This window comes from Maniola hyperantus, chromosome 14 (genome assembly GCF_902806685.2).
Source record: "Maniola hyperantus chromosome 14, iAphHyp1.2, whole genome shotgun sequence".
Taxonomy (NCBI): domain Eukaryota; kingdom Metazoa; phylum Arthropoda; class Insecta; order Lepidoptera; family Nymphalidae; genus Maniola; species Maniola hyperantus.
Genome location: NC_048549.1, coordinates 1,501,371 through 1,527,304, shown reverse-complemented (window position 1 = coordinate 1,527,304; position 25,934 = coordinate 1,501,371). Strand labels below are relative to the sequence as shown.

The following is a 25,934-nucleotide window of genomic DNA, read 5'->3' as shown; positions in this document are numbered from 1 at the left end:
GGATGCTCCTTCCCCGACAGGTGGAAAGAAGCTACCGTTATAGGCATCCCCAAGCCAGGGAAACCTAGGAACCTCCCTACTAGCTACCGCCCCATTAGTTTGCTCAACACCCTTGGCAAGGTGTATGAGAAAGTCATCCTTAATCGACTTAGGTCCGTCGTAGAGGAGAAAAACCTCCTCAACGACGAGCAATTTGGCTTTCGAACCAGACACTCATGTGTTCATCAAGTGCACCGCCTCACGGAGCACATCCTTCTCGGTTTCAACCGATTCAAAACGAGAGGTATCCCAACGGGAGCCCTCTTCTTCGATGTAGCCAAAGCCTTCGACAAGGTGTGGCACGCCGGCTTGATCTACAAGCTTTACCATCTAGGCGTGCCCGAAAGACTCGTACGTTTACTACGAGAATTTCTCACCAATCGAACTTTTCGCTACCGTCTGGATGGGACCCTATCCTCCCCAAGACCTCTCCGAGCAGGAGTCCCTCAGGGCTCCCTGCTCTCGCCACTTTTGTACGCGCTGTACACCAGCGACATTCCCAGATCCCCTCATGTTCATATAGCCCAGTTCGCGGATGACACCGCTCTATACAGCTCCGACTTAAACTACCGGAACGTTAAAGCTCGACTCCAAAAGGCAGTCAGTAGCCTAGGCCACTGGTTCCGCCTTTGGAGGATAGAGGTTAACCCGGAGAAAAGCGCAGCAGTGCTCTTTCAAAAGTCCAAAAGGAAATCACAATACAAACTTCGACAGACTGAAATAACTCTTTACGACCGCCCCATTCCCTGGCAAACTAATACCAAGTACTTGGGTGTAACCTTTGATGACAAGATGAGCTTCGCCGCGCACATTCGTAGAGTCCGCAAGAACGCAGCGTATGTGCTCTCCCGTCTTTACCCCATGATTTGCGCAAAGAGCAAAATGTCACTTCGACATAAAGTCACGCTATACAAAACGTGCATCCGCCCAATAATGTCTTATGCCTGTGTTGCATTTGCACACCTGCCGCCCTCCTCTCTCAAACCTCTCCAAATCCTACAGAATAAGTTTATGCGTACGGCCACTGGCTCCCCGTGGTACATGCGCAACGTGGACCTCCACAGAGACCTCCAACTCCCGACAATAGCTCATTACTTTAAACAGCTTTCCAAAAATTATTTTGAGAAAGCCATTAGACACCCCAACCCCCTAATAGTTGAGGCAGCGACTTACACCCCCGACCGAAACGACCCCCAGATAAAAGACGCCCTAAGCACGTCCTTAACGACCCCGACGATCAAATCATGACCGACAATGCACCCTATCTCGTAGGGCTACACAATTCAACCTCATCACAGCGTCTTCGCCGGCGAAGACGAGGTCCCCGATTTCTAACGTCACCCGGACGTGGGCTCACGCCACGGCCTCAGGGGCGTACGAACTAACCAGTAGACCAACAACTCCACCCATCCCAACGTCATCCTAAGCCGAGGTCCGAGCCTCACAGGAGGCGCCCTTAGGAGGACGTTGCCCCCCGACCTCTCGAATTATTTCTTCGAGCCCTAGGGCTCACCCCCAGGCGGAGCTTCGCGCTCGCCAACCCCCCCGGTGACGCTGTAGCGGCCAGTAGGGCCTACGCAGCATAGTCAATCCGAAACAACACACAAAAAATAGTGGTTAGGACATCCGCCTTCTAATCGGAGGTCGCACATGGCCAGCGTGCAGGTAGACTATGGCCAAACCCTTCTCACTCTGAGAGGAGACCCGTGCTCTGCAGTGAGCCGGTGATGGGTTGATCATGCAATACTTATATTGAGTAAACTGAAAACTATTTTAGGCTGGAAGTGTCCTCCTGACTGAATTGCGCCATTGCGGCCAATTTCAACGTGCGGACGTCCACTGCTGAACATAGGCGTTCCCTAGTGAACGCCACCACACTGTCCTAAGCCTTCCTCCAGCCGCTTCCTTCCACCCTCTTTATATCAGTCCATCGTGCTGGAGGGCGCCACATGCTACGCTTACTAGTACTTAGTATACTTTTCGATTCCAACGGCCATTGCCTTTACAACATAAGCATGGCCTGCCCACTGCCAATTTAGCTTGTTTATAGTTCAGGCTATATCAGTGACCTTCGATCTCTTGCGACAAATTTATGACTAGTTCATCGGAAAGCAAACCCAGGCCCTCCTTATAAGACCATAACGCCTACCACTGTGCCAGGGAGGTAGTCAAATTCGTATAGGTGTAGGAGAAAATTGATAGTCATCTCAATTCTATTGGAAATCAAAATATACGTCTATAGAGAGAGTAGGTACTTAGCATATGTGACCGCACAAGATTAATGTCTAAAGGAATACAAAAAGCTTTCATTCCTGACTACCTATTCCATAAAAGCTATTTGGTGCGCATGCGTGGCGAATAAAGGATCCCCTTACCCCTACGTTTCGACACTTTCCCGCCAGTGACGTCCGACACCCGAATCGGTCGGCATTCGTCCAAAAACGTGTAAAAAACCCTCAAATCCAGTGAATACCCATAACTATAGGTAAAGTGAACAAAACCTTGGACTGTTTGCCGAAAAAAAAACCAAGCATGGCCCGATATGAATTGAAATCAATACACGAACGACTCGGACAAACAATTAACGGATCCGTTTTAATTATATGGTATGTTTTATTCTCGATCATGTGCCATGATAGCGAGAACGATTCTCATTGAGGATTTAGATAATTATGACAATAACGAGACAATAAAATATAGACTACCATATATTTAGTGTTTAGAGATTATATAACAATAGAAGTTAGAAGTTATAGCATTTGGAATTGATATAATAATAGGAACTATAATATACTAATAAATCGAAAATGGCGAACACAGCACATTTGATGAGAAGACAAAGCTCCAGGGATTTATATGCTCAACGCTCAATAGATCGGATGGAAATGAAAGAGTTGAGAGGACGTTTAGTTACAATGGAGAATGGGCACCCTATACTACGCACTCATGTTATGTACGGAGCGACGAACCAAGCTTTTGAGGATACCAGCCCAAACCGACGGTCTTCAGAAACTCCAACCAGCAAAGCAAGTTCGGAAAACGAAAGAGGTGTGATTAAGCCAGAAGGGGGTGGAGTCGAGAGGGAATCCTGGGATAGCAAGCTGACTTTCTTATTAGCAACCGTTGGTTACGCCGTTGGTTTGGGTAACGTGTGGAGGTTTCCATATTTAGCCCAAAAGAATGGTGGTGGAGCGTTTCTGATCCCGTACTTTGTTATGCTTGCGATTGAAGGAATACCAATCTTTTATTTGGAGCTCGCGATCGGTCAGCGTTTGAGGAAGGGTGCTATTGGAGTTTGGCACCAGGTTTCTCCGTATTTGGGTGGTATAGGGATCAGCTCAGCCGTGGTGTCGTTCAACGTGGCTTTGTACTATAACTCTATAATCGCGTGGTGTCTGTTCTACTTCGTTCAAAGCTTCCAGGCGGAGCTGCCGTGGTCGGAGTGCCCGAGGAAGTATTTCAGCAATGGATCCTATACCACTGAACCGGAGTGTGCTGTAAGTATGCCCCTGTAACATTGGAAAACTCGTTTTTTAAATATGCCTGAACTTCTGGAAAACTCGTTTGTTGAAAATTCCTGAAATATTGGAAAAGTTTGCCAAATTAAACTTAAGATTTTGCATGTAAGTAGGTTCTCTCTTTGAGACAGAACCCCATTTAAAAATAATTTTGGATTTTGAGAAATCTAACCGAGCGGAAGCAAGGTGGGTCAACTAGTCGCTAATGGGTGGGAAATATTAGAAAACTGATTTGTTATAAATATCCCTTTCTTTACTATTCCTGAAATAGCAGAAGACTCGTTTGTTATATTGCCTGAAATATTGGAAAACTCGGAAAACTCGTTTGTTTAATATAATTTTCTTTCCTGTGCTCTAAATATTGGTAAATTCGTTTCCAAATATTGCCTGAAATATTCAAAAACTTTTGTTTGATATACCTACCTAAAATATTGAAAAACTCATTTTTTAAATATGCCTATATTTAATTGACATACCTGAAATGCTGGAAAATTAGTAGGGCAAAATTTAAAATCAGTAGGTACCTACGTAGGTATGTGCTTTTCTATAATAAGTAGGTAGGTATGCCTGAAATACGAAATTACGTGCTCGAAGTGTAAGCATCGCACTTGAGCATAAATGCAATACTGGATTCGCACATTATGAATTTACATAAATGAGTTGAACGTATTCTACCTATAGCATGTTAGCAGTTCTACTTAAAATCCCGTCAAGCATGTAAATGCTTGACCCACGCATCAAGCAAACTTTATTAACGGTCAAAATGCGTGGCTCAAGCAAAAAACGTGCTTGACCGTCTCGGAAGATCTAAGTAACTTTCAGTTGAGAAACTCTTTTGAACTAATGGAAAAGTTCCATTCTAGCGTGGGAGTTATGAGACTTAATTTATGTCTTAAGAATTTAATAAGTCATAATCTAGCTACAAGCTAGTTTAAGTAGTTATTTTGACTACATTTGATGCCCAACTTACCCGAATATCCAAGTGCCTTTTTATTTGAAAAAATTGTTAATCACTAAGTACCTACTCCAAAAACATCCTACTGAAGTAGGATTTAGGAAAGTGTTATATGGTTATACTTACTTAACTAAATATTTACGACAGTTAGGTTTATAATAATATAGTAGGTACGTTAGATAGCCCTAGATTAAATTATCTAACGAGATTTACTGTGGTTTTGTTAAAAAAACTTGTAAACCACTTAAGGTTAAGTTAAGACGTAATTGTAGTAAAAAGGTGTCTGCTTGGGACATTTTGTTTGTTACTTCAGCTTGGAATGGAATGTTAATTTTGCTGAGTAAGTTACAAACTCTGAATAAGTACTTATACTAGGCATCTACATAGCTAGTGCTCAATGAATTAAGAGCAGTGGAGTGTGAACTGTGAGAAGTGCCAGGCTGTACTAGTAGGTAGGTACATTAAGATAGGTAGGTACTTTGAGAATTAGATTGCTTGCGTCACAATTTTTTTTTTTATATTTTTTTTTATTTTTATAAAAAGAACATTAGCCATGTTAAATGACTGATATTCCCCATTTTCCTCTCCAACTAAGCGTGAAGCTTGTGCTAGGAGTAGGTACGACAATAGTGCAACGGGCGGGGTTTCAACTGTCGACCTTTCGGTTTTCAGTCCACTCCTTTACCAGTTGAGCTATTGAGGCTCTAAATTATCGTATTATACCTCGTGTGTAGGTACATTTTCCATGACTTAGTAGGTAGTCCATTTTTACACCTGATTTGTTGGTTTGTTCTTCAATCACACCGCAACGGAGCAACGGATGGACGTGATTTTTGAATGGTTATAGTTAATCGACTACTTTTTATTCCGGAAAATCAAAGAGTTCCCACGGTTTAAAACCGGCCAAGTGCGAGTCAGACTCGCGCACCGAGGGTTCCGTACTATAATTGTATTTTTTCAACATTTTGCACGATAAATCAAAAACAATATGCATAAAAATAAATAAAAATATTTTTAGAATGCACAGGTACAGTCCTTTCATATTATGACATCCCACTAGCCTCCTACCTACCTAGGTACTTAGTTATCTTAGGATTTTTTTGTTCATGAACATATTTTAATATTCACGGTTTTTAGATTTTTTCCTTTACTTGAGCTATAACACCTACCTACCAAACATGATTCTAGGTCAACGGGAAGTAGTATAGGTTTCTTTACAGACAGTTCCATTTTTCCTTTTGGGGTACGGAACCCTAAAAACCAATCAGCGTGTCACTTATAAGGGGAAAAAGGTTGATTCAACAGAAAGTTCTGTGTTCAATGACTCTAAGTATATCCACTTATATATTGAACGTTCTCCGAAAACACTATTATTGGAAAAGACTATGTGTAAGTAAAGTTATAAAACTAGAATTCTGAGAATTCTGTCCTAGTTATAGAGAAACCAATCCAATGTTGATATGTTAGTCCATCAGTTCATTCTTTTATGTGTATAAGATGTTAGATAAACCTCTCCGTAACAAAAAAGACACTCGTAAGCACAAATAAAAAATAAAAACAAAGAGAAAAAGCTTCTTTTCCTCTTCAGTGCAGGGCCCGAGGGCCCTCTCTTGAGAGGGATTAAACTACACGGGTCGATCACTACGTGCACCGTGCATTTCATTATAATGGGACAGTATTAATAACAAAAGAAAGAATTTATGTTTTCTATTTTTATTCTGTTTTTTAATCAACATCAAGTTCCCAGTAAACAACTTCTGATGCTCAATATGTTGACGTGACATACTTTTACGATAATATCAGCTTTGCGCAAACAGATCAAAGAAATTGTATGTACTACTACGATGAAACAGATCGTTTAAAATATATTAAGTATGTAATAAGTACAGAAGACTTCAAGGTTGACAGTTTGAGTTCAAACTTTGACATTGTTTTTGATTACATTTTATTAAAAAATAAAAAATCTGGAAAAGCTTTTTAAGGTACAAATCAAAAGAAATTTTATAAGAATAAAATTAATGGTCACCCTTTGTATCTGAGATAACGCGTTAATTTAGCTTCTAAAGACCTTAGGGGCGGTTTCAGACTAGCGTATTTTTTTGCGCGTATACGGTCGTTTCAGCATACGCGCTTACACGCGCGCTACATTACGCGCTTCAAAAGACCGGACGCGCGTGTACGGGCATATTTCGGCGTGTTCGCTCGAACCGGTGCTGTTGCGGGGAAGTGTCTTTCGTGGCTCGCGCTTATACGAGCTTAGAAGCGCGTCAACGCTCGTACGAGTTGAGCGTGTGCCAAAAGGCGCGCCTATACGCGCCTACATGCGCTTCCAAAAACGAGCTCATACGCGCGTATAAAACGCTAGTCTGAAACCGCCCTAACTACTCTTAGAAGGGTTTGTAGTTTTGAAGTTCGTTTTGAAGACTTTTACTAAGTGCTTTTGTTAATATCCAATAATAATCGTTTCGTATACTTTACTCTGCCCTTACTCTTAGCCTAGCGGTTAGGACGTCCGCCTTCTAGTCAGAGGTTGGGGGTTCGATCCCCGGCACGCACCTCTAACTTTTAGGAGTTATGTGCGTTTTGAGTAATTAAAATATCACTTGCTTAAATTGAAGAAAAACATCGTGAGGAAACCTGCATGCCTGAGAGTTCTCCATAATGTTCTCAAAGGTGTGTGAAGTCTACCAATCCGCACATGGCCAGCGTGGTAGACTATGGCCAAAACCCTTCTCACTCTGCGAGGTGACCCGTGCTCTGTAGCGAGCCGGTGATGTGTTGATCATGATGCTTTACTCTACTACTTTTCTGGGTGTACCTTGTGAGCCTTGTTTGTACCATTATGGAAGAGGCACGATCTTCAGTCAATGTCATCATTACCCGCGACACAGAGAGACTTGCCAAATTATAAACTTCGGAAATCCATCATCAATATTACAAAACCCATATCACAAATGCGAAAGTGTGTTTGTTTATTGGTTTGTTCTTCATTACGATTTTTTGCATGGATACAGGAGAGTGATATCAGCTACTTTTTATCTCGGGAAATCAAAGAGTTCCGTTGGGATTTTTAGAAAACTAAATTCATGAAGATGAAGTCGCGGGCATCATATAGTAATACTGTATAACGAGTTATTTCATTTTAAAAGAGTCTACAAACTAAGAAGCTTATACCTACTACAGAGTTAGGCACAAGGCACACCGTCAGAGTGGAGTGGAACTTCGGTGCAGTGACTTTCTTGGTAACAGCTCAAACAAAGCTTTATATTTACTTTCTAACGCTCAAGTGCGTCCTCTTTTTAGGATTCGATATTATGTTAATAAACAAAAATAAAAAACAAAAACCTTATAGGATCATTCGTGTGTCTGTCTACCTGTTACAGCCATTTTGCTACGAATCTCCTAAACTACGAATGTATCCGAACACGGACGTGTAAAGTTAAAAAAAATAATTTTGCTTGTGGGGGGGCAAATTAGAAAAAAAAAAGTTAAGTAAGTAAACTGTACCGCGTGACGTAACAAATGAATCGTCTTGTAGCTTGAATTTTGGTTGTTATCAAAAAGTATCCACTCCACTCTCTGTCTGTATACGTTGGCCCTTAGAGTGACTAGTCAAAGTTGTGAAGTTTGAGTACTTTATAGAGTTTTGACGTAGAGAGACTGAGCCTGTAAACTCCGAGCGCAGTTCCATCCATTATTTAAAATCGATAGTTCGAGAAAATTCACCGTGACTTTTGCAGTCGGAGTAATTTTCCATGAAAATCGGGTTTCCGACAGTGGGGAATTTCTTTTATAGGATCTCTATTGTTTGGGCTGACCTCATGGGTCAGATCTTGCAGTTTTGTGAAAATTTATAATTTTAACAATTTTTTGTAAGTAGATATATTTATGTCAGTTAGTACTCGTAGTTTAATTAGTGTAATTGGGCTTTATGGCCGTTCTAATAAAATAATAAATAAAATAATAATTGTAGTTCGGTACTTTAAATTATTTTTCTTAGCAATAGAAACATGGCAAGTCAAGATTTGTTAATTTAGAACAGACCCTTTGTTCCAATCTTGGAGGTAAAAACCATTTATGCTTTGCTATTTTTGGTGATTAAATTTAACTCAACGGTAATATAACTTTAACCTTTTTACTTGTGTACCTAATATACTTAATATTATGTTAGGTATGTATCGGACTATCAACGACGAAATAACGATAGGTCATGGCCCGTAGGAAGAATATGGCATTTACTAAGATTAATTATTATCTTTTGGCTCGTCGATGGTAATTGATGACTAGCAGAAAAAACTGTAAACCTAGCGTCTGTAATAAGTAGATTGAGGATACAAATGTAATTACTTAGCTGAAAGAACGATAAAATTAATGCTAGACTTATAAAATTCAAATAATTATGTGCTAAGAATTTATTAGCATAAGTAATGCAAAAGTGTGTATCTGTCTATCTGTTACCTTTTTTCTCTTTTTTTTAATGCGACGTCACAGTCGGAATTAACATGGCAGCTGAGGTATCAAGTGTTTTGGATATTTGTAGAACAGATAAAAAAGTGAAATCTTTAAAATGAATTATCAAATTCATTATCCAATTGTATGAGCTGAAATTAACATTTTCCGATTGCTTATTGCAAATACTATCTTATTTATATATTTTTCTCGCTTGGTGTAAAACACCGTATTGCAATGGAATTTATAAAATATCTAGATGTACAACATGGACGAAGCCACGGGGAAAAAAGCTGGTGATATATGTATAAATAGGACAGAATGACGTACCTACTCACTGACCTATTAATACACGCTGGACTTGTTATTGCCAACATGTTTTTGAAGCAACTTGATTTTCGTCATTTTGGCGGTGATAGCAGCAGTTAGCGTCATGAGTCATGACGCGAGTGTACACTCGAAACGAGTCAATACATTGATCATTTGAATCAAAGTTTTCCCGGTATAAGTCGGTGAGGCACTTCGAATCAGCACAGAAAATAACTGTCATTTTGTATGGCATACGTCTTCCAGCGTACCTACTTGTATTATGTCCATTTCAGTGGACGAACTACATCAATGAACTGCTGAGACTAGATTGGTATTTACGTATGTAGTTGACTTAGACCAAGAAAGGAATTTCAGAAAACCCATCTGAGCGAAGCCGGGTGCGTCAACTTGTAAATATAGCGAAATCCTTTCAAGTTTTAGTACATAAGCAAGATTTAATAATATTGTAGCGGTCGTAGCATCGTAGCCCCGTAGGCGGAACGTAGGCTGCTACGAGCCTGTAGCGTGTGGGCGTAGAATGTAGCTGTAATATTGCTGTATTTGATTATGAACTATAACATGATTGTAATAAGAGCTGAAAATATTGGCAGTCTGGCTAGTGCTGTCTTCAGCAAATTGATCGAATGTTTCATCTGTGTAGGCGCTCTATATCAAACTAAGTACATGGAGATAGGAAATAGTTATTTACTGATATTGCAAGTACAGAAATTAGAAAACTAAAAAAAAATAAAACATATTATTTAATTTGCTAAAACATGGGTATAACATAACTTAAAATAGTGGTGTAGTTCCAGACATTGGCACCATTATTTGTTGTTATAGCGGTGATAGAAATAATAAACACTCTGTGAAAACTTCTACTCTACCAAACCAATTACGGTTCATGAGACCCGCTGACAGACAGATGGACAGACGGACGGACAGCGACAGCGGAAGTTTAGTAATAGGGTCTCTACGAGATCCTAAAGACTAATTTAGAAATATCAAACCTGTTAGAGCAACCCATTCCCAAGCTTTAATGTCATTTAAATAATCCATATAGGAGCTTTCAATAAGTTTGCGTTTTATAAAAAAAACACACGATACAGCGATAATATTTTTTTTTTTTTTTTTCTAAAAGAATATTAGACATTTTTTAAATGACTAATATTCCCCTTTCCTCTCCAACTAAGCGTCAGGCTTGTGCTAGGAGTAGGTACGACAATAGTGCAACGGGCGGGGTTTGAACCGACGACCTTTCGGTTTTCAGTCCACTCCTATACCGGTTGAGCTATTGAGGCTCTAATAATACTTAATATTATGTGATGGGAGTTCGATCCCCGGCACGCACCTCTAACTTTTCGGAGTTATGTGCGTTTTAAGTAATTAAATGTCACTTGCTTGAACGGTGAAGGAAAACATCGTGAGGAAACCTGCATACCTGAGAGTTCTCCATAATGTTCTCAAAGGTGTGTGAAGTCTACCAATCCGCACATGGCCAGTGTGGTAGACTATGGCCAAACCCTTCTCACTCTGAGAGGAGACCCGTGCTCTGTAGTGAGCCGGCGGTGGGTTGATCATGATGATGATGATGAATATCTAGTGATTATCTACACGTACTGATAATGTGTGCAATTAGGTTGAACTTGAGCAGTGGAGCGCGCTTGGGTTGATCATGATGATGATGATGATGTAATCTGTTAGTAATGGACCATGATGACGTCATGAGGTCACATTACTACACGCTATGTATAATATTATTACATAAAAGTTGTATATATACATGTATCCTATCATTTGTGGTTAGGTATACCGCATTTTATGCGAAGCGAACAAATGTGCATATAGAATTCAAACTAATATTATAAATGCGTGAGTGTTTGTATATTTGCTAGCTTTTCACTGCCCTAGTAAACTCATTTTGACGAAATTATAAGCTACTCATTAAACTACCACTGCCGATACCTATCTGATGACCAGTGGCGTGCAACTCATAGAGGCATAAAAGCGTTGCTTACCCAAGAAATATTTAACTCGGTTGAAATTGCTCAATGCTCATTATTCTTTGACTTGCTTACCTAACTACTGCTTAACCTGGCTTTAAACCCTATGCACGCCACTGCTGATGACCCTAACCGGAGACACTGTAAACCATCAAATTAGAACATTATGAATTCCTAGCTTGACGGTTGACCTACCCCGAAATTGAACCCGGGACCTCCGCTTGGTCATAAAGCGCTACCACTGCTCCAGGGTGGTAGTCGCCTACGGCATATACATATTTTACAAACAATTCGGAGCTATCCATATCCATACTCAGTGGCGTGCACAGGGTTTGAAGCCAGGGTAGGCATTAGTTAGGGGAACCTGTTTACTGGCAGGTCATAATGTAAAATTTGCATGAGCTATTACAACTGGGGTAAGCAGTGCATTTATGCCTCTATGACCTGCACGCCACTGTCCATACTATAATATTTATTATAAATGCGAAAGTGTGCCTGTCTGTCTGTCTGCTAGCTTTTCATGGCTCAACCGTTCAACAGATTTTGATGAAATTTGGTACAGAGATAGCTTGCAGCCCGGGGAAGGATCACAGAAGGACATAGGCTACTTTTTATTTCGCGAAATCGAAGAGTTCCCACGGTATTTAAAAAAACCTTAATGCACACGGATGAAGCCGCGGGCATCATCTAGTAGGTTTATAATATTTTAAGCAAACTGATTGTCAGTGACTAGATTTTAACTATAGTGGGCTATTGAATAGGAATCCCACTTCTGAATTTAGGTACAGAAGTAAAATTCAATTAAAAAAAACACAATTTATTAACACAAAACCAAATACTTTTCCAATCATTAAAAGTTTGATAATTGTAAAAGTATTTGGTTTTGTGTTAATAAATTGTGTTTTTTTTAATTGAATTTTACTTCTGTACCTAAATATATATATGTTTTAAGCATTTAAAAATAGCGAGGAAACCGGCACGACTGAGAGTTCTCCATAATGTTCGTAACGGTGTGCCAATATGCTGGGACATCGTGGCAGACTATGGCCTAAACCCTTCTCATTCTGAAAGGAGACCCGAGCTCAGTAGTGGGCCGGTGTGGGTTGATCATGATGATGATTATAAGCAAACAAGTCTATATAATTTGTTTTTCATCTCTCTCTATGAACTCTGTCCCGTCTTGTTTGTTCTTCTGAAGTGAACAGTCCCATGTTTTGAAATTGTGAAAACAAAATGATGGCGCGATTGTCACGTTTCGGGCCCGTTTGAGTTAAATGTACCGGAAAATTACTCTACTACGCTGTTTTATAACCTCTTAATAAACTGAATTGATTGTTTTATTCAGGTCCTTTTACATTTTTAGGTACTTGTTATAGAATTTTTCTTGTTCCGTTAGGCACAAGTTAGCCGGGACTGCGATGTCACCTGGTGGTAAATGATGATGCAAATTTGCGGGCCAATTTATTCATATTAAGTATTATTATAAAAGCGAAAGTGTGTCTGTCTGTCTGCTAGATTTTCACGGCCCAACAGATTAACCGCATTTGATTAAATTTGGTACAGAGTTAGTTACCTCCCGGGGAAGGATAGGTTATTTTTTATCTCGGAAAATCAAAGAGTTCCCACAGGATTTTTAAAATCCTAAATCCACGTGGACGAAATCGTGGTCATCCTCTATTACATAATATAGCAAATTTATTAAGCCCATACTCATTATCGGTTTCAACGTGGCACATTGTACCGGAACGCCCAAATGCTTGGCAGCAAGGCTTTAGCCGGTAGGGTGGTGGTAGCCACGCTCGAAGCCTCCTTATGCGCTTTCTGACACGCTTTTATTTTTAAGTTGAATCAGAAGATTACTACTGAGCACGGGTCTCCTCTCAATATGAGAAAGATCTGTCTTTGTTGGTAGGCGGACTATAGTCTTCACACACCTTTGAGGACATTATGAAAAACTCTCAGGCATGCGGGTTTCACTGTTAAAACTCCGAAAAGTTAGAGGTGCGTGCGCGGGATCGAACCCTCGACCTAACGAGAAGGAGGCGAACGTACTTAACCACTAGAATATCACGCTCTACTAGAGTACTCAGTGGTTAGTAAAACAGTAATAATAAAATTTATCTTTTCAGGTAAGCAGTCCAACACAGTATTTCTGGTACCGAACAACCCTTCAAATATCCGAAGACATTAACTATCCAGAAACCTTTAACTACAAAATAGCTCTTGCCCTCATAGTAGCCTGGATCCTGGTCTACATGTGCATGATTAAGGGCATAGCATCTTCGGGCAAAGTGGTCTACGTCACAGCTACCTTTCCTTATATCGTACTGGTGATATTCTTCTTTAGAGGAATCACTTTGAAGGGAATGGGAGATGGCTTGATACATCTCTTTACTCCGAAATGGCATAAGATCTTGGATCCCGTGGTTTGGTTGGAAGCTGGCACGCAGATATTCTTTTCCTTAGGTAACTATTGTAGTTAATTAATTTTTTTAGCAATCGGTTTTGCAGGGTAGCACAAAGTATCTGGAATAAATGACGGCCATTTTGATTTTTTTATTATTTGTTTTTATAGCCCTCCTCTACCTATTACGGTTGACGAGATACAGCCCGCTGATAAGACGTACTGCCGGACAGCGGAGGCGTGTTAGGATCCCGTTGGCAACGTTCGGGTACGGAACCCTAAAAATGCTAATCTGAAACCATTCAGAAGATATACAATACTAACGTCGCAAACTTTTTCGTTCCAATCCAATCCAATCCAATCCATCAGCCTGTTTGCATCCACTGCTGGACATAGGCCTTTCCAAGAGCGCGCCACCAAACACGGTCCTCCGCCTTCCTCATCCGTCCGCTCCCCACTACCTTCTTCAGGTAATCGGTCCAGCGGGTTGGAGGTCGTCCCACACTGCGCTTACCGTATTTTCGTTGTTTGCAAATAACTGGATTTTTACCAACTTCTTACTAAACTATTACTGAAATTTTTAGGTCTAGCCTTCGGAGGTCTAATAGCGTTCAGCTCATACAACCCAGTCGATAACAACTGCTACAGAGACGCTATCATGGTCTCAATGACGAACTGCTTGACATCGATGTTCGCTGGCATCGTCGTCTTCTCGATAATCGGCTTCAAGGCCACCATGGTCTATGAGAAGTGCCTTGAATTGAGAAACGAGACGCTACTAGAGGTGTTTGGATCAGGGTATAGGTCCATGGTGTTTCCTGAGGCGGGGCAGAACGTGACTGTGGATTTGAACGGCAATTTGACGATGTTGGTGATGCCGAGCTTGCCGGAGTGCGATTTGCAGAAGGAACTGGATAATGTGAGTACTTATAAATAAAATAGCATGTTGCTATTATCTTAAGACTTTTCTTCGATCTCTACAGAGGCATCACACATTTTATTGTTTTTTGTTTTTTGTTGATTTATATCTCTATACCTACCTATATAAAAATGAATCGCTGAATGTGTTGCAAATCTCGAGAACAGCTGAACCGATTTCGCTAATTCTTTTTTCATAATATTCCTTGAAGTACGGGAATGGTTCTTACGGAGAAAAAAATTTAAAAAAAATCCTGAAAAAGAATCGACTGTTAGGCGGTACGAAGTTCGCCGGGGCAGCTAGTCATCGGTACCCTTATTATAAATGCGAAAGTGTGTTTGTTTGTTGGTTTGTCCTTCAATCACGTCATAACGGTGCAACGGATTGACGTGATTTTTTGCATGGGTATAGGATAAAGACCTGGAGAGTGACATAGACTACTTTTTGTTTTTATGCCGGAAATTCCCATGGGATTTCTAAAATCAGCTAGTCACTAATAATTTACGTAATCTTTACTCTACAGACCGCATCAGGGACCGGCCTAGCGTTCATAATCTTCACAGAAGCGATCAACCAATTCCCTGGCGCCCAGTTCTGGTCCGTCCTATTCTTCCTCATGCTCTTCACGCTCGGCATCGACTCACAATTCGGGACTCTGGAAGGCGTGGTGACTTCTATCGTTGACATGAAGCTGTTCCCGAATCTACGTAAGGAGTATCTGACTGGAGGACTATGCCTGATCTGTTGCCTGTTGTCTATGGCGTTCGCGCATGGTTCCGGCAGCTATATATTCCTGCTATTCGATATGTATAGCGGAAATTTTCCGCTGCTGATCATTGCGTTCTTTGAGTGCATTGGAATCGCTTACGTGTATGGTGTGAAAAGGTGCGTACAGCTACAGTCCGCGACAGGTCGAGATGGCATTCGGAATATGAGGCGGGGGGGACGCTCCGCACACCCGCACGTCACCCGCGCTCGCCCCCGTGTTAGAACGAGGGCTGTGCGGGTGAGCGGGCGTTCCCTACCCGATTGCCATCTCGACCTGTCGCGTACTATATGTATTATGTCATAATATAATATATATTTATTTAATTAAATTGTATTGGAACCAAATGGTTTGGCACGTAGCGATGGCAAGAGACCAGACGGTATGACTCTTGTCCCGTGGAAGCAAGGTAGGTCGCTTGTGTGGGATGCCACGTGTCTGGATACACTGGCGCTGTCACACGTACAGGCGACCTCCGTGGCAGGGCCAAGAGGCGCAAATATGAGAATATAGAAAATAGTTTCATATTTGTGCCTTTTGGGGTGGAGACCATGGGTTCGTGGGGCGAGGATGCTAGATCCTTTTTTAAGGACCTTTCATCCCGTCTCGCGGAATCCACGGGGGACCGGAGGGCTGGCAGTTACCTCGGTCAGCATATTAGTCTGGCCATTCAACGAGGTAACGCTGCCAGCGTTCCCAGCACCCTGCCTCGTTGCGGTGGTTTAGATGATATTTTCGATTTGTAATTTTTATGTTCTAGAATAAGTTTAATTAGGTAAATATAATATATATTTACTTAAATGTATTTTTTTTAATTGAAATATAAAATAATGTCAAATAATTTTGATATCACCTGGTAACTGATGATGCAGTGTGAGATGGGAGAGGGCCCACTTGAATAATAGTGTACAGCTTTCTGGTTCAAGGGTTTGGGCGTTGATGTCAGTCAGTGAGTGAAGATCGACATTCCTTTTCAGATATATAGTGTGTGTAGGTAAATAAAAAAAAATTAAAAAAAAATTATAAGTATGGATTAAAAAGAAAAGCCTCACAAGCAGTGGATTACAAAAAAGCAAAATAAATTTTCTCCTCACATTCAGAAACGATTAATATTTGTTTCAATCTTGAAAACTCCGCAAAATGAGTTTATTTTCTGTTCGAAAAGGGTAGGATTTCATTAACGGCAAACCCGACCCCCGTTTTATTGTAAGCACGTTGTAAGTAACTGAATAAACGTATCGAGCCGTTTATTCGCTGTAAAGCTTTATGCAAATTGGTATCCATTGAATTTTATGTAATACAGCTGTGAATTTGTGGGAACAAAATTAGGTAACATAAATTACTAGAGACATAGAACACCCGCGTGGATTTAGATTTTTATAAAACTCGCAGAAACTTTTTTTTCCGAGTTAAAAACTAGCCTATGTGTGCATGTGTGTGCTTACGTTAGAAATAATAAAAAAACGATACTTAACGATACGATGCAAATAAATAAAACAAATATTTACCAAGATAGGTAAGCTTCTGTTTCGCAATCGTTATCGTCCTATAGGTACCGACCCGTATAGGGTTTTGGATTTCTCTGCAGTCGTGCCGGAACACTAAGTCACTTACTTGACCAATTTAGAAGAAAAAAAATTTTGCAAATCGGTTCGGAAACCTCGAAAAAGTCGATTTACATACATAAAAAAAAACGGGCCCAGCCGGTAATCGATTTATCGAATCCAGGACTTCCCACTTATAAGATCCCAACACTCTACACTAGTTACTAGCGTGGTAACTAGCCACAGCCGAAGCCTCTTACCAGACCAGACCAGAAATTTAGAAATTATAAAATTCCAAACCTCTGCCGGGAATCGAACCCAGGACCCGAACCCCCACTAATAAGACAACAGCGCTTACCACTGCGCCAGGGAGGTCGTCAAAACATACATAAACATAGTTGGAAAAAACAGTTCAGCTGTTGTAGTCCACAGGTGACGATGCTAATTATTTTTTTACAGATTTGCCGACGACATAGAGCTCATGACGGGCCAACGTCCAGGCATATACTGGATGATTTGCTGGAAGTACCTCTCACCCTTAGCCATGCTCTCGATCCTGGTATCCTCATTCGTCGAGCTGGCCATGGAAGGCTCGAGTTACGAAGCCTGGATTGGTTCTGAGGGTGATACGGTGAAGAAACCTTGGCCGATATGGGCGGTGCTGTTGGTGCTTGTGCTGATACTTGCTTCGGTGCTGTGGATTCCTGGATTGGCTATTTTCAGGTAGATTTATGCAACTCTTCATAATCCCAACACGGGTCTCTTCTCAGAATGATAAGCGTTTTGAAATTATGGGGAACTCTCGGGCACGCAGGTTTCCTCACGGTGTTTTCTTCACCGTTAAATCACGTGATATTTAATAGGCTAGTTGACACTTTTTTTAAGTAGGTCTTAAATGGTTAATATTTGTCCTATTAGATCAAAAAAATTAACACTATATTTTTTTGCGCCCTAAAAACCGTAAAACTTTAATTTAAAAATATATTTTTCTTAGACAGGTGAAAACACTGTCGGCCATGTTTGGCCGATAGATTATCTGTGCTCTGACGTCATGCATTTGTAAACAACAGCATAACCTCCCAAAGTTTAATAAACATGACTTCTATACTAGTTTACATGAAAAATATAGTAATTATCGTTATTGTATCATCCGAGAATGTAAAAAAAGTAGATAATTTAAAGTCCTGACAAACTTTTACGGACTTTAAATTTTATATATATGGATACTACGTTAGGTAGTCCACGCGTGACATAGGGATGACATTTCTTTGTTTACATATTTAATGACGTCACATCATGGCTGACAGCGTTTTCTGCGTTTCAAATAAAAATAAAAATTGTATTTTTTTAAATTGGATTTATATATCCATCCTGCGTTTTTAATAATTGTTATTGATATATTTCGTTGTCTTAAGCAAAATACTATAATAAATAATCATTTATTGGACGAAATTAGATATGAGTCAAGTAGCCTATTACTTAAAACGCACATAACTCCGAAAAGTTAGAGGTGCGTGCCCGGGATCGAACCTCCGACCTCCGGTTTGGAGTCCTGATTAAGGCTTCTATAAAATCACTTTATACGTAAGGTACTATTAAGTATTTTGTGCTAGGACAAGATGGAAGCGTGTTTAGCTTGAAGTGTTATGGAAGCGCACAATGTAAGACCTAGTTTTTTTGAGAGAACTACTGAAATAAAGCAACGTATAAATAAATAAATAAATAAATAAATAAAAGTTTATTCAGCTCACAAAACAAGAAAAGACAAAAAAAAAAGCAAAACATACAAAATAAATGTTACAAATTAAAAAATTAAAACTAGGTAAGCTTAAAACTACGAGCTCGACAGTACTAAAAAGAAAAATGATGTCTTGTTTGAGCTGAAAAGGCTACTGCCTCAGCATGTTGCTGCAGTATTTGACTACTGCAGCGCTGATTTTCAGGCAGCCTATTATTATTATTATTATTATCTACCTACCATCTACTTAGTAATGAGAGCTGTCAATCTTTCAGATACTTCGGCATCCCAATAATAGACGACGAAGAACGCGCGTGGTTCCCAGCGGACGATCTTCGCGACTTCCACGGAATCGAACCCCGGCCCGTCTCCAAGCTGGAGACCTTGCTGTTCTGCACCAGACCTGATGGAAGCGAGGGGTGCTGCTGGCCTGGCTGCTGTGAGACCGACGATGAGGAGTAGACCAGAAAATACCAGGTTCAATCGAATTTTCACAATAATCATTCCCTTAGTATTCGTACTAACATATCAAAGTACAGTACACGGCCGAAAGTAATGTACATCGGCCTTTAGAATGACATTTCGACTTTGTAGAGCGTTGTCTCGGTCACTCACACCTATATGACGTTTTGTCGGTCTTAATGACAGGGACAATGCTCTACAAATCTGCTATTTCCCTCTAAATGTCGATGTACATTACTTTCTGCCGCGTACTGTAAGGAAACATCCACATATCTTTGAAATTTTGTGAGTATCCCGTATAAAAACGTATGTCTAATTAGGACTTATTATTGATATCTATCATCGAATAATTATAGTAACTAAGAAATACACTCTTCCCATATCACCAGGAAATCCATATGTCTTATGTCGGTACGTTCAGATTTATATTTTAAAAAAAATTTGGAGACTCCACTATTTGAATGTAACGTCTGTCAGATCAGTTTTATCCGTACAAAATGTAGCCTATGTCACCCGGACCATAATAACGAATCGATTGACACCTCATTCAATAGAATCGGTCCAGTAGTATAGCCACTACAGTGGAACACACAAAACAGTTAAAAACATACATAGACTGCTAAAATCATAACCCTTCCTTTTGGCTTTGCTGTAGTCGGGTAAAAAAAAGGGAAAAGCTTCCAAACTTTTAAAAGCTTGCTATCAGCGAAAAAATTATATTATAAATCCAAATACACATTGGAGATTTTTGATGATAAAAAAAGACAATGAATGTCGTTCGTAAGAAAATGCCTTTACAAAAACCATTTTCTACTATATTTGTGATCATTTAAAAATAGCTATAGGGGAATCAGTAAATTAATGTATATCATAATAATATTATGATTGTCATAGGCATAGGTATACTTAGTTTTCCTTAGCTAACTTAAAGGATAAATAAATCAAAGAAACCGTCTCGGCGAAACGCGTAAGCGACGCGCTTTGCCCGGCGCTTGGGACCTTCTAAAGTTAGGTTTTTAACTGCTATCATGTTTTTGTCAGTTCGCGGTACAGTGTGACAAGGCTCTCTTGGCACTTGAATGAAATTGACAGGGGGGCGCTGTTGGAGAACAAAGGCTTAGAATATTCAAACGAGAACAAAGGGGACACTTGACGGCAACGTTAGTTCCGATTTTCGCCACGCGCCAAGATGGCCTTGTCGCACTGTACCTAGTGTTTTAGAGAAAAGCTACTTGTTTATCTTTTAAGTCAGTTAAAGAAAAACGGATTTTACGACAGTAATTATTATAATCCATGTCTCACATCCTGCCGTTTACACTTTAGGTATTCTACTCTGTTAAATCTTTGTATATTTAGCGTCATATTAGTATAATATTTGCTATTGCCTAATATAAAGTAATAATTGTTCACCTTCATAATCATAATGCTCAAAGCACATTAGCGGAAAGCGTCTAATTCGCCGACCGGAGAAATTTCGCGGACCGAAGAGCACGAGGGCGCATTCTACCGCAATTATAGACATGTTAGGTACGTTCACATTACATGGCTTGGATATAAAATGCGTTACTTCTGGTTGATGAATAAGACAGAATATACAAGACTCGCGAGAGTAGAAATGTAACTCAAATGGGGTAGTTTTAAGTCTTTAAATGTGTATGTAATGTGTCTACCTACTTCTTTTTCAACAAATAATTTTGTTCAAAGGCAAGATTAACAAAATGATCTCGGTCAAAATGTTTCTTTGTATATTACGCGACAAGTCGAAATGGCAATCGGGGAAAGAATGCCATGCACACCCACTCAGCCGCCGTGCTAACCCGGTGCGGGTGACGTGCGGGTATGCGAGGCGTTCTCCCGCCTCATATCTGGACCTGCCACGTACTATACATTCTTCTTCTTCCTGACCTTATCCCACGCTACGTGGGGTCGGCACAACATGTCTGCTTCTTATAATTGGGTTAGATAATGTTACATTACAAGATAAAGTTAATTTTACTTGAACGCTAAAAAGACGCGTCGCTGCATTTCGTTTTGCCGCAATGTGCCTTGAGCCTAATTCCATTTATTGTTGATTATCAACATCATCCTAGTCAAAATAAAAGAATCTTATACAATTTGAAACGGTGACAATAAAATAATCGTCTTGCAACTTGCATAATTTTATAAATAGCGCTATAAAGAAAGAAAGAGAATTTTTCTTAATTAATTTAAAAAAAAATTAATTACAATGACAATAATAATAGAAAACCATCTTTTTATAAATATTTTATTGTATCGGTCGGTCTATTAGTTTTATTTTAATGAGCGACTTTAAAAATATGTATTATGTACCTTTATTCTGTTTTATGGTTATTTCAAGATTTTGAATGACAATAACGAAGTAATATGAATAAAAAGACAATAATTTATTGAGTTGATTGATACAAACGAATAAGATAAAGTAGCGCGCGAGTTGAATGTCATCCTGAGCGGTGCCCTACCGCCTGCATGTAACTACATGCCTACATGAGAATAGTGCATTCAAAATAAACTGGCGTGTTTCCACTTGAGACCGTCATTAGCAATAACAATAGGATTACATTCAACATGCCACGTAAGCAAAAGGGGTGATGATACACCAAACACTCATAGAGCCCAGTCATTTTTAAAGGAGCCGGTTCAACCTCATAGTGTTGATACCTTTGAATTCACCCGCCACGATTTAATCCTATTGTTATTGTTAATGACGATCTCAAGTGGAAAGGCGCAAGTTTATTTTGAATGCACTATACTTATAGGTTTTTGGCCTACATATAAATAAATACAGGGTGTAACGAGAACGCAGACAAAAATGAAGACAGGTGATAGCACTGATGATTACTGATATGATACCACAAAAAAAACGCGATAAAAAAATCCTATAATTTGTAAAAGTTCACGATATATTGCAAATAAAACATCTGACTGACGTCAATGCCGCGTCGTAGGTGGGGCATTGACCCCAGTTTTGCACGCTATACACTGCGGGTTTGAAAAATACTAAATCACTAAAACTAAAAAATGAGGCAAATGGTTATTGGCATTGGATTGTGTTTAGGTAGTATAACAATAACGCCAAATTTTTGCTAGCGTTCTGGTTACACCCCGTATACAGCGTGTAATTAGGACGCTAGCAAAAACGAAGATTACTGATGAGATACCACAAAAAATCGGCCAAATGCGAATCAGACCCACGCACCGAGGGTTCCGTACTCGGGTATTTTTTTCGAAATTAATAAATAAAAATCTGTTTTAGAATATACGCCCTTTCATACCCAACTTGGTATAGTTGTCTTATCTCACTTTAAAAATTGAAAATACTAATTATTTATTCATTAACACATTTTTTTCGTGTGATTCACAATCAGTATGACATTCAACTCGCGCATAGTACCTACATATATAGTATTAGAAGAATACGACTGTATGTAATATATATTTAGCTGTTACATAATGTGATTCTGATTACATTGATTGTTAGAGTTTTTTAGAACTAAACACCTAATAGGCTAGGTACCAGGTACGTATGTGTTGGCAAAATATTTATTTATTTTATATTTTAAAAAAGTATATCTAATTAACTATATTTTCTAAAAAATATATTCTACAGTTAAGACAATAATTTTTGTTGTGGTTTTGAGATTTATTAATACTAGCTTATGCTCGCGACTTAGTCCGCGTGGACTACACAAATTTCAAAACCCTATTTCCCCCCTTAGGGGTTGAATTTTCAAAAATCCTTTCTTAGCGGATGTCTACGTCATAATAGCTATCTGCATGCCGAATTTCAGCCCGATCCGTCCAGTAGTTTGAGCTGTGCGTTGATAGATCAGTCAGTCAGTCAGTCAGTCAGTCAGTCACCTTTTCCTTTTATATATTTAGATTATCGTCAGCAGGATAGGATTTTAGATGCTATTTTGTTTAGCTTATTTTTTCTAATATCTTTCAATATAAGAATTTGGAAGATTTTGTATTAATATTGAAAAACGTAGTATAAGATAAACTTATGATGCAAATTGCAATATACCCGATATTGCACATACCTATGCAGTATCTTATGATAATATATAAGGTAGCGGTAAGTAGTAACATTATTACAGCTTGAACAATATTTTTTTAAAGTATTTATTATTTTTTAACACCACTCGCTCTAGAAGTTTTCTAAATTCAAATTACATTACATCCCTTAACACGTTATAGATTTTAGGACAACATTACATACCTTAAGGCGTAATGGATTTCAGTACAACATTACAACCCAGCAATGTTATGACGTACACCCTTAGCTAACAGATCTGTAATAAGGCATTTTAGAGTGAGTGATGTGAAAAATCTCATACTTAGTCTACTGCTCGCTTGCTATTTCATGACTTCTATTAAATACATATTTTGTTGTTATAAACTGTATTAATTATTTATCTCGCCAATATATATAATTAGGTATTCTATGTAACTCCTAGGAGTCCTAGGCATTCTATACAATACCGTGCTGCTTTCGGCAATGTAAAACAAATAATTATTTCTTTATTTATTGTGGTAAAGATTATTTAGATTATGTTATAGAGATTTGTGGTATTTATTTTCTTACATTTTGTATTCCATACCTACATATGACATAGTCATAGCTAAAATTGCCACTAGGAATATAGTATAGGTAGTGTGTATAATACAAAATGTAAAATGCAGAAAGACTACCTACCTATTTTTTGCGAATTGCGTCAATTAAGATAATTAAATGCCTATAAAGAAAACGCAGCAGGTGGGTTACTGTATTGCATTAAACTAATTTTTGTAGTTAATTTAAGTCCTAAAAATAGCAGTAGGTAGGTACTAAAATGTAGTAGGCACCTACGAATTGTTTAACTTTTTGGCTAACTTTTACATCGCCAAATAAAATTTTAACTGACGAAAAAAGGAGATGGATGAAAAGAGTCTGAGAAATCGGACCAAAAACACCCAGAATCGATTACGACAAACTTGATACCAACAAGTTCATTATAATTAATGCACAAATAATTTTTTTAGACGCTGACGATGTATAATAATAATTACAGTATGAATAAATCATGAATAATTATTTTTTTCAGCCCGTATACAATAACTACCCCATTGATTGCGGCGTTGCCCTTTCGATGGGGGTAAATTGTTCATTATAATGAACTTTTATCCTAATCGATTCTACAGGCATAACGCATAACTGAGTAAGTTCCTGCAGCAGTGCGGCAGGGGTGTAATGACGTGACGCGAAAGCTTTTACCAAATTGTGACAACTGTCAGCCTCCCGCACCACTTCACTACCTCAGGAGCCTACCTACTTAGTTCAATGGTTTTACCTATAGTTTCCTTTGACAAAAACCGCAAAAAGTCAAATTTCTTATTTGGCGATTAAAAATAGGTTTTAGTTTAGTACCTACTGGGGTTTTTATTTGCCAAATACACTTTAACTGACGAATAAATTGGACAGATTTTGAATACAGAAAACTGTCAGACGTCAAAAATAAATTAAAGGTCCTTTACGCCCTTACCCACCCACCAACTTTACCCCACTAATTTTTAACCGCCTTCCAAAAGGAGGTTCTCAATTCAGTGCATTATTTTTAAATCGTAATGTAAGTCGCGTAGTTCGTAACGTAAAATACACCAATACAGAAAGCACAAAATAATACTTAGTGTTAAAATCGTTATTTATTGGTGTACATAAGCATCATATTAGTAGATATCATAAGTTATATGATGGTTATTTAATTAGAAAGACTATTAGGAATCACCAATGCACACTCGTTCTTCCTTTCGCAACACATAAAGTATTAGTTATTAACTTTTTTAAACAAAATATACGCGCTAAATAGATTTGCTATTTAATATGCAAAATTATGGTGAAAGCGCAGCGAGCGTCAAACTTTTTGACGTTTTTAAACTGTTTTAGAATTTAAACTATCGTGAATGCGGTATTCATAATAGGGAATAGAACACGGCTATACTCGCATATGGTTTTGTTGGTGTATGCCCGACTACGACTTGTCTCTGTTATTAGGTACGCCGCGGTTTCAAAGACTCCCGGGGGGGGGGGGGGGAAATTACAGTCGGGCATACGCCAACAATATCGGATAACCCCGTGTTTTGTATGTGGACAATAATTTGAGGAGTTTAAACTTCCATAAACTCCCATAACTGGGTATTTTTAAAAATATACCCGTACTTATATCATTGGTAGGTCTACCTATTTATAGCTGTTATGTATATAGAACTTATACAATACCTATTGTTCCGAAACGTAGACAATACTTTAAAAATATACTATATCTTAATATGTAATATGATTATTACCTATATCCCCTATGAATGTTATCTGGTTAAACATATCTTTCTATAAAACTTGTTGTTTTTTGTGTAATGTAAAATTTTTGTGTAATCTATTGCGTGTTGATGGTAAATAAACGTTCAAAAAATTATTATGGTTTTTATTTTTTTATAACCCGCTTCTTCCTAGATTTAGGATTTTTCGTTGAAAATCAAAACCTTTCTTGCAGTTTTTTTAAAATCAGTTTAAAGAGTTTCCTAATGAAACACAAATGTATGGTTTTGTATAATAATTCATTTATTTGATGTCAAAACAAGTTATTTAGGATTAAAGACAAATGTATATTTTGCATAATATTTCATTTAATATATGTCAAAACAAGTTATTTAGGATTAAACACAAATGTAAATTTTTGCAAAATAATTCATTGATTTGATGTCAAAACAAGTTATTTAGGATTAAACACAAAGGTATATTTTTGCAAAATAATTCATTAATTGATGTCAAAA

General features: G+C 38.7%; 1 protein-coding gene across 1 annotated transcript; it reads left to right on the top strand.

The window, feature by feature from the left end:
• The first annotated feature begins 2,453 nt into the window (after positions 1-2,453).
• Positions 2,454-25,569, top strand: LOC117988358 (sodium-dependent neutral amino acid transporter B(0)AT3). Its single transcript, XM_034975489.2, has 6 exons — positions 2,454-3,536; positions 13,403-13,739; positions 14,262-14,596; positions 15,120-15,481; positions 17,366-17,629; positions 18,920-25,569. Exons 1-6 carry the CDS (start codon positions 2,847-2,849, stop codon positions 19,104-19,106), a joined length of 2,175 nt encoding a protein of 724 aa, XP_034831380.1. The 5' UTR covers positions 2,454-2,846; the 3' UTR covers positions 19,107-25,569.
• The last annotated feature ends 365 nt before the right edge of the window (positions 25,570-25,934 follow it).